Source organism: Malaya genurostris, chromosome 3 (genome assembly GCF_030247185.1).
Source record: "Malaya genurostris strain Urasoe2022 chromosome 3, Malgen_1.1, whole genome shotgun sequence".
Lineage (NCBI taxonomy): Eukaryota > Metazoa > Arthropoda > Insecta > Diptera > Culicidae > Malaya > Malaya genurostris.
In genome coordinates, this window is record NC_080572.1 from 58,039,694 (window position 1) to 58,059,297 (window position 19,604).

General features: G+C 35.2%; 1 protein-coding gene across 4 annotated transcripts in view; it reads left to right on the forward strand.

Moving 5' to 3' along the window:
• The window catches only part of LOC131437858 (zinc finger protein jing homolog), a 191,228-nt gene extending 175,241 nt beyond the window's left edge, over positions 1-15,987 (forward strand). For all 4 annotated transcript variants that reach the window (XM_058607480.1, XM_058607481.1, XM_058607479.1 and 1 more), the window contains one exon: positions 9,861-15,987. In XM_058607480.1, coding sequence (XP_058463463.1) covers positions 9,861-10,410 — 550 coding nt within the window. In that variant the 3' untranslated portion in view covers positions 10,411-15,987. The remainder of the gene's footprint in view (positions 1-9,860) is intronic.
• Positions 15,988-19,604: the final 3,617 nt, after the last annotated feature.

Genomic DNA, 19,604 nt, shown 5'->3' on the forward strand with positions numbered 1-19,604 from the left:
TCATTCTTAACAAGATAATTTTTTCAAAAAGTTTACTGATAGAAGAAAGTAAGCTAATTGGGCGATAACTTGATGTTTCTGCTGGGTTTTTATCAGGTTTTAGGATAGGAATTACTTTAGCGTTTTTCCATCTTTTTGGGAAGTAAGCTAATGAAAAACACTTGTTGAAAATTTTAACCAGGAGTCTCAAGGCAACATCGGGAAGATTTTTAATAAGAATATTAAAAATTCCATCATTACCAGGAGCCTTCATGTTTTTGAGTTTCCTAATAATTGATTTAATTTCATCAAAATTCGTCTCAATAATGTCATCGTGTGATAACACTTGGGTTGAAATATGATCATACTTCAGTGAGACTTCATTTTCAATAGGACTCACAACGTTTAAATTAAAATTGTGGACACTCTCGAACTGCTGAGCTAGCTTTTGAGCTTTTTCACCATTTGTAAGAAGTATTTGATTTCCTTCCTTGAGAGCAGGAATTGGTTTCTGAGGTTTCTTAAGAACCTTAGAAAGTTTCCAGAAAGGTTTAGAATATGGTTTAATTTGTTCAACTTCTTTAGCGAAATTTTCATTTCGCAAAAGAGTAAATCTATGTTTAATTTCTTTTTGTAAATCCTTAACTATGTTTTTCATAGCAGGATCACGAGAACGTTGATATTGTCGTCGACGAACATTCTTCAACCGAATGAGCAGTTGAAGATTGTCATCGATGATAGGAGAATTTAATTTAGTTTGAGCTTTGGGAACTGAAAGATTTCTAGCTTCGATAATATAATGATTCAAATTATCAATTGCTGTGTCGATGTCCGCAGAATTTTCTAAAATAGTTTCATCATCCACATGATTTTCAATGTGAGATCTGTAATCCAACCAATTAGCTCTATGATAGTTGAAAATATAACTAATTGGATTAATTATGGCTTCGTTGGAAAGTCTGAATGTTACAGGAAGATGATCTGAGTCAAAGTCAGCATGAGTAATCGGTTCACTACAAATGTGACTTTGATCTGTTAGAACCAGATCAATTGTAGACGGGTTTTTCACGGAAGAGAAACAAGTAGGATTACTGGGATGAAGAACTGTGAAGTAACCAGCTGAGAGTTGATTATGAAGTATTTTACCATTACTGTTATTTTGCCTACAATTCCACTGGACATGCTTAGCATTTAAGTCCCCTATTACGAAAAATTTCGATCGATATCTTGTAAGTTTTTGCAAATCGCCTTTAAAGAAATTTAATTGTTCGCCGGTGCATTGGAATGGCAAATATGCTCCAGCGATGAAATAAATTCCATGAATGGTTTCAACTTCGATTCCCAAGCTTTCAATAACTTTAGTATTGAAAGAAGGTAAAATTCGATGTTTAATTTGCCGTTGGACAAAAATGGCAACTCCACCACCCATTCCAGTAAACCTGTCAAATCGATGAACCACATAATGTGGATTACTTTTCAATTTTACATTTGGTTTAAGAAAAGTTTCTGTCACAATGGCAATATGAATTTTGTGAACTTTGAGAAAATTATAAAATTCATCTTCACTCGATTTCAAAGATCGAGCATTCCAATTTAAAATATTCAAATAATTATTTAACATCACTGTTAAATTTTAAATTCATTATAATATTATTTGCAAATTTCCATCCGATTTGAAATGCTTCAAAAAGTGATGAAGTCGAATTCATTTGGATGATCATTTGAAAAAGTTGATCTTGTAGGTAGATCATTTTATTTTCAGTTATATCGCCTAAATCGACTTCATTTAAAGAAGCGAATGGTATTGAAGGAATATTTGTAGGTAGACTGCCATTAGAAGAAGATGATTTGGCCGGTCTACCTATTAATAAATTGTTTTCGTTAGAAGAAGAACTGCAAGGCGGTCCTGTGTTTTGATTATTTACATTAGAAGAAATAGGTGATAGATTTCTACCTAATATACCAGCATAACTGACATTAGAAGAAGATGATGACGAGGTCGATCTACCTGTCAATAAATTGTTTTCGTTAGAAGACGAATTGGCAGGCGTACCTGTTTTTTGTTTAGAAGAAATCAGTGCCTTAAAAGAATTAGGCGTGGCACCTGTAACGGTTTTCTGATTTTCAGGTATGTTCTGTAAATTTAAGGTCGTTGATTTGACTTGTTGTCGAAGCGAACGAGCGTTTAAAATTTTTTCCCTGACAGGACATTTCAAAAAATTGGATTTATGATTTCCATTGCAATTTGAACATGAAAATTCATCAGGGGTTTCATTCATTGGACAAACGTCTTTCGAATGCGATTTACCACAATTCAAACTCCGTATATCCATATGACAATTTTTGGTTCCATGACCGAAGCCTTGGCAACGACGACATTGCGTTAAGTTTGCAATACGATTATGCCGTTTATAATGTTCCTAATGAATTTTAATGTGGGAAATGAAACGTACTTTTTCTAAAATTTTCAAATTGTTTACATCACTTCGATTGAAGTGTATTAGGTAAAGTTCATGGGAAATTCCAGAGCGTGGTTTAGAAGTACCATTCGCTCTTTTTTTCATAAGTATTACTTGGGAAGGGGCAAAACCAAGCAGTTCTTTTAGTTCATTTTTAATTTCATCAATACTTTGATCATTTGATAATCCTTTCAAGACAGCCTTGAAGGGTCTGTCTGATTTTATATCATATGAATAAAATTTATGAAGTTTCTCAGACAAATATCGAATAAGACGTTCGTAATCTTCCAATCCATCCACCAAGACTCGACATTCTCCTCTTCGTCCGATTTGAAATGAGACTTTTACTTCCGGGAGAAAAGTAGAAAGCTCAGTACGGAATGCTTTGAAGTCGGAAATCATCACCGTCACTGGTGGCATAGATTGATGTTTCTTCCCAGAACGACAAGCGTCCATTTTGGGAATTTTTGAAGAACTTTCTTCTATGTCGCTACAATCGGATTCAGGAAGAATCTCGTAAATATTGTTAGACGGCATAGGATCAACGGAAGGGAAATCCGTCCGTTGTCTTTTATTTTTACATTCAGATTCTATAAGATCGTGAATGTTATTAGATAAATGTTGAAAAACGGATTGTGATTTATTCCGTATTGAATTATTTTTAGCCTTAGGCTTGTTGCCTTTCCGGTTGGACGCAGGCATTTTTGAAATTTTAAATTAAATTAACTAGGCTAAATTAGTCTTCGATTAGACCCCTAGCTAGCCTTAAAAAAGGCTGATTAATTTCTTAGTCACTCTAATATCACTCTTTGTATCACTTAGTCACTCTAATATCACTCTTTGTATCACTTAGTTAGTGATTCAGGTAGCCTTGAAAAAGACTGAAGCCTTGAATCAATGAAACTCTAGGTAGCCAGAAAAAAAAAATTCCAGGAGCCAAGAGCTATACGCGTGCGGTGCGAACGACTGTTCAACACCGACTGGCGGGTTCATTTATGCGATGCGTATTCACTACATAAAAAATATAGAGGGATAGAGGAAAGAGAAATTTACAGCAACGACAACTAAACAACTTATTTTACCACCTGTGCAACATGTGGGCGAGAATTGCAATTTCTTTGTCGTGTCTATCGGTATATTGTGGCCATTTTTCTTGCATTGTTCGGCTCAAACGCATCAATTGTCGTTGATCTTTTCACTCGGTTGTCACCAAATCTGGCTTATAATTTCATAGTAGAATTATATATTTTAATCATTTGCTAATAAAATAATTGTTTTTTCGTATTTTGTAAGTTATGTACTACACAAATTTTGTACTTGATCATAATTCATTAAACACATGTCTTGCGATTCAATTGCGTGACGATCTGAAACAGTGAATAATGAGTACATTTTATACGCAGAAAACATTCGATCTCTATTCGCTATGCAGGAGCACATAAAATTGAAGTGTTTTATATAATTCGATTAAGATTTTTCAGTATGTAATGGGTATTAAAATAAAAAATTGGCCTACAAAAATATTAGTAAATCTGTCAAAGTTTTTATTTCTAAACCAATGCATGTTACTTCTACTGCATGAAACAGCGTTTATTTCGCGAACAAGTAGTAAACATTGTTCTCTTTAAGACATGCATTCAGCTGGAACTAGTAGTTCAAGATGTGATTGATGTGCGGAACACAATCTAGAGGTTTTTCCTTTTGAACTCCGCCGTAGAAAAAAAACAAAATTGAATTGTGTTTCAGTTTCGTATTTTTGGAGCACAGAATTCGCGTAATGCCAATTGGTTATGCAAATAAGTTGTTGAGAATTGGGTTCGTAGAGCCATTTAGTAAACTCACTAAATGGTACATTCGCTTATAAATTATACTTCTGCTTGGTACACACTTAGAAAATTTCGCAGAATTCGGTTATTTTTTACCGAATTTTCAACAGCTGAACGTTCGGTAATCAGTTCGGTAATTGAATTGATTACCGATCGCACGGTAATTGCTGAACTGTCAAACAACTACCGTAAACTGTAAACCAAATGGATCCAACTGATTGTTCTGTAATTTTTTGTTTGTTTATTTTCCTTTGGTTCAAGTTCAAAATGGTTTTATTTTCGGATCTCAAATGGTTTTATTTTCGGATTTTAAAAAACTACACACAATCACAAAAACGAATGAAGAAAATTCCAACATGTTGTGGCTATGGTTTTATTTCACGAAAAAAAGGGTCAAATGTTCCGGTTTACCGGAATTATGCGCACCTTCCAGAATACTGCACAATCCGCCGAGTCCATCAGAAATTACCCTCGAACGATTTGTGTAGGCAGCAAGAGGACAAGTGATACTTAATTATTTTCTGCCTTTAGCACCTCAATTAACTCGATGAACTCTACAAGATTTTTTTCGTTTTGTTAATGAAAAAACACTTACTGAAAATTTTATCAACTGTTTGACAGTTAGTATTTACAGAAGTTCGGTTATTGGAAGATTATTTTACCATACGGACGGTATGGGTTTTACCGTACTCGGCAACTATTCAGATTTACCGTATGGATTGTATATCTATTTACATAATTCTGTAATGAAAACTGATCGTCCGGTAAAAATATGCATAATTTTTGTAAAATGACGTTCATGTACCGAAATATCGGTAATTTCCATTGATTACCGAATGTTTTCGTCAAAAAAATTACCGAACAACGGAATTGAATCTTAGTGTGTACTAATATTAGATCTGAAAGTATAATAAAAACTTCATAACTGTCGATAAAATCAATAAGAAATTATTTACCCTAAAATCACTGTGATAAATACCGTAGAAGGGTCAAAAGGGATTTGGCCTATGTTGTTTGTTCTAGGTTTTTCAACTGACGCCATATTGCGAGCACAAAATGAACATGACAAAATTAATTCAAGTAAGTGCGCGACACATAAAATATATGTGACAACAGCAATAATTCGGACATATGGTTCATTTCATATTCAATCATGATCCGCTGGTTGTTAATAAGATCACGTAAACTCCGATGACAAAACCATTTTTGGAATCTACGTGTTTTTTCACATAAGGTTAACGTGTGGATTTTTTTTAGTGTACAGATTGATAATATTGACCATACTTGTTGACACCGCTCTGAAATAATTGATCTGGCCGTTTTTTCCACCCAGAAGTTGTTTATACCTTTAATTTCGATTACGACATAACCTCACTTAGCATCAATATCTAAATTTAGTTTAGTAGTTTAGAAATCAAAGGTTTACTTTTTATCCATTTCGTTTGTTTGAACCGAAGCCGGTTTCTTCAAGGAAAAATTACTACGTTAGTAACTATTTCCGCATTTCTTGGTCTATAAAGTGAAACATAGAAGGCGCAGAGTTTATTTGAATTTTGCGTTTGAAAGCCAATAATGCAATAAGCTGAAATTTCTAAGCCGTTTTCAGAAAGTCGTTCGAATTGGCGCTGACTAGTAAAGCGAAACAAAAATCATGAATGGCACTGTTTCCAAATCAAAACATAATTTGTTTCAAAAACTAGAAACTTAGAACGGACAAAATCAAATCAAAATGCAACATCTTAATTCAGGTTTTCCAAGCCATTAGACCAGTAAAGAAGCTGCCAACAAATTATTGATAGGATAAATTAAAATGCAGTGGAAAACTTTGTTGAAATTTATCAAATTCCGTTTTTTATATTCATCTTTACCTAGCGAAAAAAAAACAGAAAAAAGTATAGGTGGACGAAACAGCGAAAGAATGAAAATTCGCGAAAAAGTATCGATCAGAGGGTAGTACACGAACCTACAACAGTCTCCTAACCGTAAAGTTACTCTCACACAGAAAAATCCTGATTGTTTAAAACAACAAACGATTAGTTTCCTATCAAACCAAACAAAAGTAATTTCAAACAAGCACATCGTAGATTCAAACCAGAATATGGTTGTTTTAAACTAGAACTTGATTGTTCCAAACAAATATTGGTTGCTTCAAAATAAAACCAGAATAAGTTATTGTTCCATTTGCTCAGAATTAAATTATATTTACAATTTTTTTCTGTGTGTCCCACTGAGCTACTCGATCCGCTTGTGAGGAATTGTGGCAGCCTGGCTGGTATCCGACAACTGTCAAAATAGCGTAGGTAGAATTGTGTTATTCTCGTGTTGGACATGTTTTGCAAACTCGTAGTTCCTCATTACATCTATGAAACGTAAGTAAGGAGAAAACCTCAGACCAGGTAAATATATCTCTTCAAGATGATGGTTGGGTATTTAAATTTCAAAAGATGAAGATGTATGAATCCTGCTTACTAGTGCAAAAGATTGCAACTTCTCATCACAAAACAGATAAAATGCAGCGGACATGTCAAACCGATTCGAAACGGTTCTGGCAGTCTGGTATGGCAACAATCCGATTGAAACAGAACCGTTAATCGGGCAACATTCTTTGCCGGTAACAATAGTTGCATTGTTTCAAAACTCTTTAGCAAAATGCCGGCAGGGGGGGATGCTTTTCAACAATGCCTTTTTTTTTTCAAGATTGTAAGTAGAACCAAATGTATTATATATCAATATTGATCACTCCAGGGAATCCACAACAAATTGAAAAAGTTCGATCGACATCACAGTTATACCATCTCGTGACGGAAAAGGTTACTAATGCAATATTGTTTGATAGTTAGCGTTTAGTATGCACGAAAATCTGAATCGTCAAAACTAATGGTGCACACTTAGAGGTGGGAATTTTTCTACATTTAAAGTGATGTTTTTTTTTGATAAAATAAAATATCGTATATAAACAATATGACAATCGAAATAACAGACCGTACAAAGTTCTATGCAGAATCAGAATTGAAATTATCGTTTTCACATTCAGAATTGATGAAGTGGTGTTCAACTTTTCTGAAAATAAAACGATCTGATATCTATCAGTGGAATCGAAAATCATCATCATCATAAACCAGAATACAAGTGGATTGATTACTAAAATCGAGAATTCTGGATTTGGCATTATGATGCACCGCAAAAAAAAAGATTTGTAACAATCTAGATATTATGTCGTAATCGCTGCACATCAGTAGTGAGTAGTGATGGGCAGCAATTTTGATGTATGTTAATATCACAAATGTGTTGGTGCTGTTCTAAATGTTGTAGTATTACACGAAAAGATTCATAAATTCCTATCAGAATCGTCTAAGTAATCAGTAAAGCTGATGTAATCTACTCAATACATTGTTTCGATGTAATAACGTGAGATTTATTTGCAATATTTCTCGAAAACATAAAATTATTGCATTTGATTTATTCTCAATTATTCTCATCAAGATTGTTACAATTCTTTTTTTTTGCCGTGTGAATTCGTTTCGTTCTGTTAATTCGTTAATATTTAGAGTTTTACATAGATTGAAAATAAATTTCACATACACTTATATCAAAAGAAATTTTTGATTTAACAATGTATTCTTGTATTCTTGAATAGTAAAGGATTGTATTTAAAGCCGTATTTAAAACATTTTTTTCGTACAGCTTATATGGAGAAATATTTGGGGTCGCTTGATTCGGTGTACTGATTGGAAAAGCTGTCATATGTGTATCAATTTTTTTAGTGTATTAGCAACCTTTTTTACCACCGCAATGTGATGTCCCTCGTGAATAGGAAGAGTGATCCATATTGATATAAAGTATAAAATTTTCGATTTTTTTTTTCAAAAAATTTTTTCTCGAGATTGCGCCAGATCTCGACGTTTCATGCATTTCTAAGATATTTGGCATTAAAAAAAAATTCTTTCGATTTGTTTGAATTTGTTGAGATTACACCAGATGCGTTTTTTACGCAGTTTTTTTTTGTGCGGTATCCCCTGCGTAAAAAAATGCTTAGTGTATGCATGTATTAAACTACAATGTTGTTTTTTCAAACAAATTTTGGTTGTTTAAAAACATTACCTCATCAAACATCAAACCAGAATTGTTATTGTCACTATGTCAACAAAAGAATTACTCGGAATTAATTTTTTTCAATTTTTTTTCTGCGTGTACCATATTAGTTACACTACAAAATGATGAGTTAATCACACGTAGGATAATTCAATAGCAAAACATTTCATTATTTTTTACATCCTTTTTTTTATTAGTGTTGATAATGATTGCAGCAAGCAATCCGACGAAATAGTACGGCGAATCACTTTTGGTATTTGGGTTTGCTCTTTAAGCTCTCACTCACTTTTAATAAATGTACAATAATTATTTTAGTAAATACTAGTTCAACGCAGGAGTGAAAGATATAATGATGCATGCACGGAAAACTCTAAGATCACAAAATTACAATATTATTATTGTTACTTCTTCCCCTGGCAGTTTGCAACTAGTAAGAGAAAATTGTTGGTTTTCCAATGCTGTCAGTAGCCTAAGAATACAAATAAACCGAAAGACAAAAATCTTTTCAATGCAAGATAAGAATTGTTCGTGTGACAGTGTAAAACAATGCAAATGAAAACCTAAACAGTTAAAAACAACTACTCAAAATTGCTGCCGGTATAAAATAATTTTATTATTTTAAAGCAACACCAGCATTCGATTCATCTGCGACCAACTGGGGTACAAGTTGACAGCTCACATTGTTCTTCAACGTAATCAAAATTTTTGGTTTCTTGATTCAGTGGAATGATTTTATTTCACTGTAACAATTCGAAAAGGCATTGTTGTTCTTCGAATGAACATATATTTTTGTTTATGAAAATTTTAACAAAGTTATTTATGCATTTAGAAACAAAATCAGTGTCGCTTCTTGTTTCTGCACTCACAGAATGTATAGTGTGTTGGTAGAATTGATCATTTCAGTAGAATTACCAAGTTGCTTTTTCAATGGGTCACATGTCAAGTTGCACTCCGGTTGTCTGTGACAAACTGAAAATGAAACTAGAAATGCTTGTTCTGCTAAATTCACTATCGGACAGTGATGGGTGTCATTGCGTTTCTGTGTTGCGTTCTTTCAAGGATATAACTACAAAATTTAGTTGCTTTGTGATCGGGAGCTTATCCGTGTGCATTCACTATTTTCTTTCGATCGAGACATGCATCTTTGTTCCTCTTCTAGGTCCATAGAGAGCGTTCTATCATGGTCTTTGTTTTCTATGTATTCATGACCAGCCCGATCCGACATGTTGTGGGCTTCAGTCTGGTTTATGCTTCCGACGTCATCGTCTTAAAGCTACGAGTCACAACAACAATCTCGGTACCGGATCCAAACATTCATTTTTTTGTGGCTTTCAATGTTTCATATCGTATAAATCTGCAGAATAAACTATTTCGCCACAATGTGATATCGCCGTTTTGTCGGTCTAACTTTCAGAAAACGGCCTAATTGTCTATTACCTTATACATATGAACTACGACAGTTTGTCAGTACTTACCACTAACAAGTTATCATTTCTGTTCACAGCATTTCCGACGATTGGATTCCGATTGAGCAGATAACCCTTACGAAAGAGATCTCAATCAACGAGCTGAACCCGGACCAGCGGTTCGAGCTTGAGGCCCAACTGAAGACCAACCGGAAGGCCAACGCCGAGCTTCTCTCGTGTCTCCACGAGCTGAACCTGAAACTGCAAGCGGAATCTGGCGTCGTTTGTAGTGGTGGCAGTGGCCGCGGTGGTAGTGGTGGTGGTGGTAGTGGCAGCAGCAGCAGTTGCAGTAGTAGCAGCAGTAGTCGAAGCAGTAGTTGCTTCAGCTCCACTACCTCTTCCAGTGGGTTCAGCAGTATGAGCACACCGATCCCGTTCAACTCCCGAACGGAACCAAAAAAGCTTAGGAAACCTCCGAAGCAATCCTACTCCTCAACACCGTCACCGCTCTCGTCGGTGCTGTCGTCCTCCTCGTCGTCACTGCTTTCGAGTGGCAGTTGTAGCAGTAGCAGTGTTGGAGTTGGTTGCAGCAGTAACAGCAATAACAGCGGAAACAGTAGTAGCTGTTCATCTTCTGTGTCTTCCTGACCTGCAGTGGTGAAGCTTGGTCTGCAGGCGCTCGCCCAGAAACAAACACGGAAGGCAATCAACTGCATTCGGCGTCGACGAGCATCGGCCATGAAGACATCCGGTCAACAGAACAGAAAGCTAGATTGTTAGGGCAATCCTTTTCTCAGTCCTTCTAAACATCAACGGCTTAGTGCCGGGTCATCAGGTCTACGTAAACTGGTAATAGTAGATCAAACAACCAACATCGGGATCGGGCTTAATTGTACATTATATTTACTATAACTGTGTGCAAAGTTATAGATATTTGCCCACCAATGCTAGATTTATATGCCAATATTAAGGGATACGCCAACCGCCATCAATCGATTTCGATCCTTCCGTTTATTTTCTAGATTCCTTTTTTTTACTACAGTAGTAGTCGTACCGATGGCAAATACAACTATTTGTTTAGGGAAATTTTTGAGTCTGCATAAATTTAATTGGAAGCGTACAAATCGTACGCTTGCACACGAAACAAGGAAGATTATTTAAATATTTAGTTTTAGTAGTTCTATTTTTCTGCTAGTTGCAACACGGCGCCCGACGTTACACTAGATAGTGTGCGGACGAAGATACGCGCGTGCTTGTTTTAATCGGTGTAATAATGTGAAAGTTTTTTAGAATAATTTTTATTTTCTACGGTCGGTCGAGAGCCGTTTTCGTGTACAAGAAAGCAAGGTATAGAATTAGTTATGAAGAGAAATATTGAATTGAAAAGTGAGCGATTCGTTGATCTCAATAAGTAAAAAAATTAAGGAAAATAATCAAATGTTATTATTTTCCTTGAAGTTAATTAGTGGTTGGTCAGATCTTTTGCACTTTCTAGATTTGTGTCGAACGGAATAACGGTGAGCTTCGGTAAATTCTTCATTTAAGGGGAATGTGCTTATTAATTCTCGTGGGAGCATTGTTGTTAGAAAACCTAGAACAAGCAGGGCGTGGGCAAATACATTATATTACCAAGATATTCAGCTATCCGTTTTTAGAAACAAGTTCTAAGCGACATTGATCTTTTCAAGCACGATGCCCCAAGTCGAGTCCGAACATTGGGACTGATTTTGCTCCAACCTGACTGGGTCTGGAATTAGAGTACACTAAACACTTATGATTGTCGTCTCTTTCAAAGTTGGCCCTTTGTCTCTACATTTCACAAACATTGCCTTTCGATTAGCTGAGCTCCAGAAATATTTAGTCGCACTACCAAAACATTCTTCTCTGGGAGCATTTCTTCGGCTCTATATCAAACTATAGTATTCCAGGGGCATTTCTAGATTTAGGTGCTTTGGGTGATTTTAGACATTTCGAGCAGAGTTTTCACCAGCTGTTCTATGTATTTGTTTTCATTTTGTTTAAAATTAAAGCCCTTGAAGAAGATCAAAAAACAGTGTTTCAATTTAGTTCAGTATTGGTTAAGAAAACAAATCTTTTGAAGAGTGGACTGTTGAACTTTCCGATCCTATGTACAAGTTTAGGAAATGAAGCTCAGTCCCTGATGAAAATTATACTGTGGTGCACATCCTTCTGCAAACATTAAAACAACACGGATACAAATCCATTAAGAAATCATGTAAATCGTTAATGAAAAAGAATGGCTAGTAAAAAAATTAGATATTACTAAGGCTGTGAACCATTTCGCGATTATTTTTAACTTTTGGTTAAAATCTGAAACTTGAGTGGTTATTTTGTGTCGAGTAGTTAAATTTAACTAAAACTGCGGCCCATTTCAAAGTTTGACGGATGGAAAGTTAGTTGGGTTTATTTTCCACTGGAAATAATGTTGACTCAGTTTCGGAAAATAACCATCGATCTGTCAAAAATAACCATGTTTTCGAGCAGAGTTATTTTTGACAACATCAAAATAACCGCTCGAGTGTCAAATTTCAACCAAAAGTTAAAATTAACCACGAAACGGTTCACAGCCTAACTCCCACAAATTAGGGATCAGACTATCATCAATACGACAAAGAAATTAAGACTCCACTCGATTTACATTGTTCGATTTTGGTTTACCAATTTTACAGCGCTCTGATTGCTCACCGAATGCCCGAGATGTTGGCTACGATAGCACTTGCTAGAATGCCTTATCCTTGTCACTAGCCTCTCTGCAAGCGATTCTATTTTGTTGGTCGTTTGTTGAACGACATACTGCACGAAATATTCGTTCAGTTTGCTGGATCGGTTTGTTGTTGTTTTTCTCTTGCAAAAAGAGTGTCAAAATTAGGTGTTACCTTCATATAGAAGGAAAATTTGTTATTTTTCTATGTAAAGGTGAAGTATTGTACAGGTATGTAGTGTTAGTTTGAAAAAATAAGTAGAAAAAACTTCAGGAATTCTCCAGTAAAACTAGTCCAACGGGGCTCCAACTTCTCATATTAAAAATGGTTCAACAATGGACCGCTGTCTGCCGTGTTTGTTGAACGAAAAAAATGGCATTCGGTTCAACGGTCGGTTTCATAATCGGCAAACGAAGGTCCCGTGTTGGCCTTCCGTTGAACGATTAATTGGACGTTCATTGGACCAACGATCCAACGTATTGGACCAACGGAGGACCATCGTTGAGCGTTTATTTTTCTAAGAGGGTAGGCTGAGCAGACATTTCAAAAGTTTTTCGTCGATCTGAGTCGAAACGGAGTCAAGTGCAATAACCGATAATGACTAGAAATCGGTTGTCGCACTTGAAACGAAATCCATCTAGGCATTTTTATGATCATAATCTCGAATTTCGGACGATTTAAATGGGTCCAATTCCTTTTCGATTCAGATTGACGAAAAACTGTCCTACAAACGGAACGAGGATGGAGGACTTTTGAAGCCAGTTTCGAATATAGTTGTAACGCAATTGAACTGAAATTCGAGTCAGTTTTGAACCTAATTCTTTTATAGGGTTTGCTCGCTCCCCCATTATTACCCACATTATGGAAATAACGGGTTATGGGATTCTCCCCGCTCGCAACGTTTTTAGGGGGCGGAAAACCAATCCTTGGGACCTTGGTTTATGATCGTTCAATACATCTTTCCGGAGATGGAGTTCAGCATTTTTTGCTCACTAAACCAGCGCCAAATTCTCTCGGTACACTACTGACCTCCATATAATATGCTAGTTACTGAAATTCGGATATGCACTTTAGTTGATTTGGGTTAAGAGTGTAGCTTCATACGACCAGATTGACAGTAGTAAGAATGGAAACCGGGTAAAGTTTGGTATCAGGCGGACAAAACACGACATACTTTACTTCACTAACTTGCTTTCAGAAGTGGTCGCGTCTACTGAAGCCAAGAGTTCCATTAGTAGTTTCATTATACAAATTGCACATATATTCAACATTCAGTTTTGAACTGAAGCAAAAAGGCTACTATGATGATTTACCGAATTTCGGTATAGACAGACTTACTTTCGGGAAGACAAATTCACCCAATACTCAATTTTGGGTAAGCTTAGTTTTTGTCATCCCGGGTTGGCGGTTCAATGCATAGGGCACTGGTCTCACAAACCAGCTGTCGTATGTTCGAGCCCCGACTGGGAAGGATTCGTAGTGTCAGTAGAATCGTAGCACCAGTCATACAATGGTTCTCTCTGAATCGGCTGCGCGGTCTGTTGAAACAGAAGGTCAAATAGCACTACAGGAATGTAATACCAGGCTTTTTTCAAGTTTTTGTCAGAACAGAATAGTTTCAATTTCGAATTGAGTACATAATTCTGATTTTGTCAAGCTAAATTTTAACAATTTTTTAAAGTGAAAATACTTTTTTTTCGTGATTCCCATTGTATACCCCTTGTTTTGTTCATGCTAGTTTTTGAAGACACAACAGTGCTCATCGTGGTCTTAATAACTGCTGCGTATCCCGAACAGAGAAATTTTTACCTACATTTATCAAAAGCTCAATACTCGTCCAGGACTCATCGTGAACCCTTTTCTAATCTATCCCAAAAAATGCGGCTTCCACATTAGACCGAATCTACGTTGGTATTGCCACTGTACATAACCAAACTGTGTCTAAATGGAGAATTCAAAATCGGATAATCTATATTAGATACAATCCCAAATTGTAAATACCTACGAAAACTTTATCCAATGCAAGAGGAAGTAACAAGAAAACATCGCAAACACGTCGAATGGTATCGCTTCAAGCACTGTACAAAGGAAACAAACAAACGAAATGAAAAATTAAACAATGCTACCCCCAAAAAAGACAGTGGTATCCACGTGCAAAAACCAAAAATCGTAGCAGTGAGAACATAACGTGTAACCAAATTTTCTGTTGTAAAATGATATGGGCGAAACTATGTACAGTCACAGAAAACAGATGTTCCAAGTTTCCAATGTGTGGAGGAAATTTAACTGGTCTTTTGAAAAGTGAATACCAAATAGTCTATGAAGACGCTTCGAGTGGTCCATCAAACTCACGGTTATTTGAACTCAATTTTCACTTTACCGTTTTTTAGAAATTTTCATCTAGCTTGGATGTTTGTTCTCTGTGGTAGGATTGCATATATACCAACGTTAACCAAAATCTGTCATATGATGGTTAACCTCCAGGTGATGAATGAGCCCCCAAAACGAGCTGTTTCTTTCCCTCCATTTTTATCTATGCTCAAGAACGCAGTGTTTAATCAGTGTCTCCGTTCTTTTATCTTTGTTCTATAATAGAAATAGTCGTAGATCGAAGTCCCAAGAATGTCTTTCCATGCAGACAAGTCTGCATTTCAAGCTATTTATCCGTCGTGTATTTAGTTTGTTATTTTAATCAATCACTTAAATAGATTTTAAGCTGTATAAAGTGCAGTCGCAGCCTGTTAACGAGCGAAGAATTTTGCATGGAGCATCTTCTTCTTGAAACACAAACATAAACACACACACACACACGCGGCTCGAAAACATCAATAAGAAACAAAGGAACAAAAAGTAATAGGTGTCTATGTGTAATAAATAGTGTTACGATACTAGAAGTTAGTGCAGCGATAGGGAATAAAAAAAATAAGAACTAAATGAAAACCACAATAAGAAAGTTATTTCCTCCAATCACTTGTGTAATTTTTTAGTGGGAAAAGTGAGATTTAGCCTAAAAAATCATACAAACACACACTCACAAATATGAAGGATGAAATCATTAGTGTAGCATTTTTTGTTGTGACTAAATTAACCGAAAACGATTATGTGTTAGGAAACAAAAATAATACGGAAGAATAAGTTTTCTGTCGAAAAAGATCACTGCCAAAACAAACGACTGATTAAGTGATTAAAAACTACCAACAAGGGTAAAAAGAAGACAAACAACACAATAATGGCGATGAGAACCACCATACACGAAGATTTCTCAGATCAAACTGTCGCCTTGACCGATAGACAGACCTACAGACTTTCTAGCTTGATTACACAATTTTAACTCGATTTTCGTTGTACCGATAAATGAATGATATGCAAGCGATTTCAAGTTGAGGAAAAAAATATCCAATCAATCGTTCATCTACTCATCTAGTGCAGTATTTTTCTGTGAAGCAAACGCCGTCTCCCTATTTTAAATTCGTAACAGTAGGCAACTGCGTCGTATGACCAATCAAGTGTACTCATTTTGAGCTGTAATCAATGATTTTGACACTGCCATAAATTTACAAAAAATATGAAGATAGATTAAGTCAATGATTCAAAACAAACGGAAAGAAGCGAAATAAGTTTCCACCGGAATTGGTGCAAGTGACGCCCACGAACCCCACCATACACACATTCACACACAAAAACAGACACAGACACAAACACAAACGATGCAATTTGGTTTCAGTGAAACCGCCCAACAAAACAAAAGCAAACAAACTGCCATCAAAAATGCATTATTTTTTTTCTTCTTTCGAATAAGCGATTCAACCTGCACGGGTGCTGGTCACTCGTTAGATCACAAGTTGGGGAACGTTGTAGTTGGTCTTGTGTTGCATACACACACGGATCCGTGTGAGGAAAGCAAAAAGATCGTATTCTGTTCAAATTCAACAACAAAACAAAACAAATACACGCAAAAAGCACTAATTTTAATTCGCTTACTTTTGGACTGAGCAAAATTTTTATTAAATAAAAATTTAACTGAAAATCTGAATTAAATTAATTTTTATTATCAAGTGTATTGCTACTTTTTTAAAGTAAGTTCGTATTTCACACACGTAGCGCAATAAGCGCATCGGAAGCAGACTTTTAGATTATTATATTTTCGCAGTAAGCAATTCAACGTTCTTCGAATAGAAGCGAATATTTAGATATTTTCATCCCACCCACTACTAGAAAAAAGTAGAAAAAATTATGAGTGAACAAAACACAGTTAGTATAAATTTTTTTCCCCTAAAAGTGTAGGAAAAATGGCGCAAAACAAAGTACGCATCTACGAAGGTTGCAAAATGAGAAAAATCCAAAAAGTCACCTGTACAATAGACACACGTACGTGTAAACACTTATTTTCCTAGCACAAGTTGTGTTTTAATGCGTTCGATTGTGCTTTTTTCTTACTTTTAAGTTTGTTTTACTCTATATAGTTCGTAATATTCCTAGCTGTATCTTTAGTGTAAAATATTTTAGTTTCGATAAAGCTCCTTATCAGTTTTGTAGTAAATATTAAATTGTAATTAAATTCTAAACATGATACTACTTTTAACTCTGGTATACAACAATATTAATATTAATGATAATAATAATAATTATAGTGATGAAAATATTCGATATAAACTTGGTTGTATTTTGGTTTATTTGATTTTTCACAAATCCCAGTTTTCTTTTGCCGTCTTATTCTTCATCCAACCTATCGTATTCGTGTGTTGAGAATTAGCTTTATGATATTCGAAAACAAAGTATTTCCTTCAAATGGAATAATGTTTCATATATTGTTGTGGTTGTTTTTCTAATAGAGCAAAATGACTATTTATTGCTTTTCAAAACCGCTTTGTTGTCTACTCAGAATAAGGAACTCGGAATGTACATTTTTACAAATATGATTTTATTGATTTATTTTTAAAATTGCGTTATGACTAAAGCCGTCATCAATTTAGTTGTTATTTTTCTCACTACCTACGTTAAGCAACAAAACCGAAAAAAGGGTAGATGGATGGAACTGAGAAAAATTTAAATTTGTGGAACAGTATCCTCCAGAGGAATCGAACCTACAACCATCTCCTACACGCAGAAATCACCCGATTATTCAAAGCAACGATTAGTTGCCCATCAAACCAAAAAGTTTGTTGTTCATTTGAAGATGGATATGACAGACTCAAACAAAATAATCCAATTTCTAACTAGAATATAGTTGTTCCAAACAAATGTTGGTTGTTAAAAAAAAACACTGGTTCAATTTGTCATTGTCATTATATCAACAAAGAAATTCGTTCAAATTACTCAGAACTTATTTATTGTTACAATTATTTTTTCTGCGTGTATCCATGCTTCCCCCGATTGACAGTGACGCCATTTTGTTACAATGTGATAAAAACAGGTAGTGCAGATTTGCTTGCGTTGGTAACCAAATCTTTGTAAACAATTCGATATGACGACATACATGTAAAAAAACATGCTTAGATTCAATACCAACTAGTTCGAACGGTTTGACGAAAGCAAGCACATGGTTTTTAGTTTTCCTTGGCTTACTGAAGTTAATTTCACTACCACAAAAAAGCCCCACATGTTTCTACCTCATTGGTTTTATCACACTCAAGCTTGACGAATGGACAATGCATTAAGAAAGAACTAATCTTTAACTAGTTGTATATTTTTCGGAAATTTTTTTAGTTTCAGATTTGCATATTTTATATAACTAAATTTTTATTCCAAATGTTATCTTTCATATAAATATGCAAATTCGAAATTATATGATCAGTTTAGTGCACCGTTCGCGATTTGAACTTCGCTCCAAGCAAGTGCAAATAATACTAAAATTCAGCTTTGAGAAAAATTTCATAAATCGCCCTTTCTTGGGGTTCATAAGCCCCGAGTTGGCATTGCTATACAATACAATGGTATGTTCACGCCTTGACCTGGACCTTAGTTAGTCAAATAATTGAACAGTGAATCACGATATCTAATCAGTATCGTTGGACATTACACAAAACATTGGATGGATGTAAATAATTATTTTATTCAGCATGTTACATTTTATAAGTTGCCAATATGTTATTAAAGGTTCTGTTCCAGCCGGATGCTATGAATACAAAGCTGGCTGAGCCTTTCTGAATCGGATTGGCTTTTTCAGTGTCGTTTTCGCTTCTTTTTTTTTGCTTTTTTATAATAAGAGGTCATCATGAAGAGAAACTGTACGGCTTTTGCATTTCCAAGTAGGAAACGCTCAACTTCATCTCTCTCAATTCGGATTTAGTTTACAAAAATTGATTTCTCAAAGCTAAGCTATTAGAGTAACGGAGATATTTTGGCCACTCTAATATATTTTGGTCCGGCGTACATATCTCTGGACGCAATCGAAATTAAGTACATCGTGTAGCAGAATCAACTATTAGAGTAGCCAAAACACCTCCGCTACCCTAATATGTTAAAAGCTTTCCAGTTATAATGAAACATAAAGTTGAGTAATAATCACCTAGTCACTTATTTCTATTCATGCTCATAGATGCACGATTGGAAAACCAATCACAAATAATGAAAATATAATAAAGCCAAACAGAAGAAGATTAAAAATTTGCTTGTGTTATTTATTTATTTGTTATCAGCCTAGTTGAACGGAAGCTTGATAATTCTTGGTTAATTTTTTAAATGGCCGTATGAGCAAGTGACAGTTTCTCTTTCGATTATTGTGACGTGATTATAAAGTTTTGCTTGGATTTTACAATTCTGTTTGAAAGTCGAAGATTTCGGGTATCATTTTATACAAAGAGTTGAGTGATAAACGTGAAAACCGTTTGGTTATTAATAGAAAGCAATCAAAGAGAAATTGTCACTTGCTCTTAAAGCAAATTCAGATGTTGCAAGATTCATATGGGTGGTCTATAATATAACTGAAACTGAAACAAACGTATCCCCAGCAAGCCGTTTTAGTTTTATTTATTTCTACTGCCAAATTTAGAACTGGTATACGCTGTCATTCTATTTTCTTTATTTTTGAAACACAGATAAAACGCCTGCCTGCGGGCTGCCAGTTTATTTTGTTATAATTTCTAGATTTAAATTTTAAAACTGACATAAATTATGCTT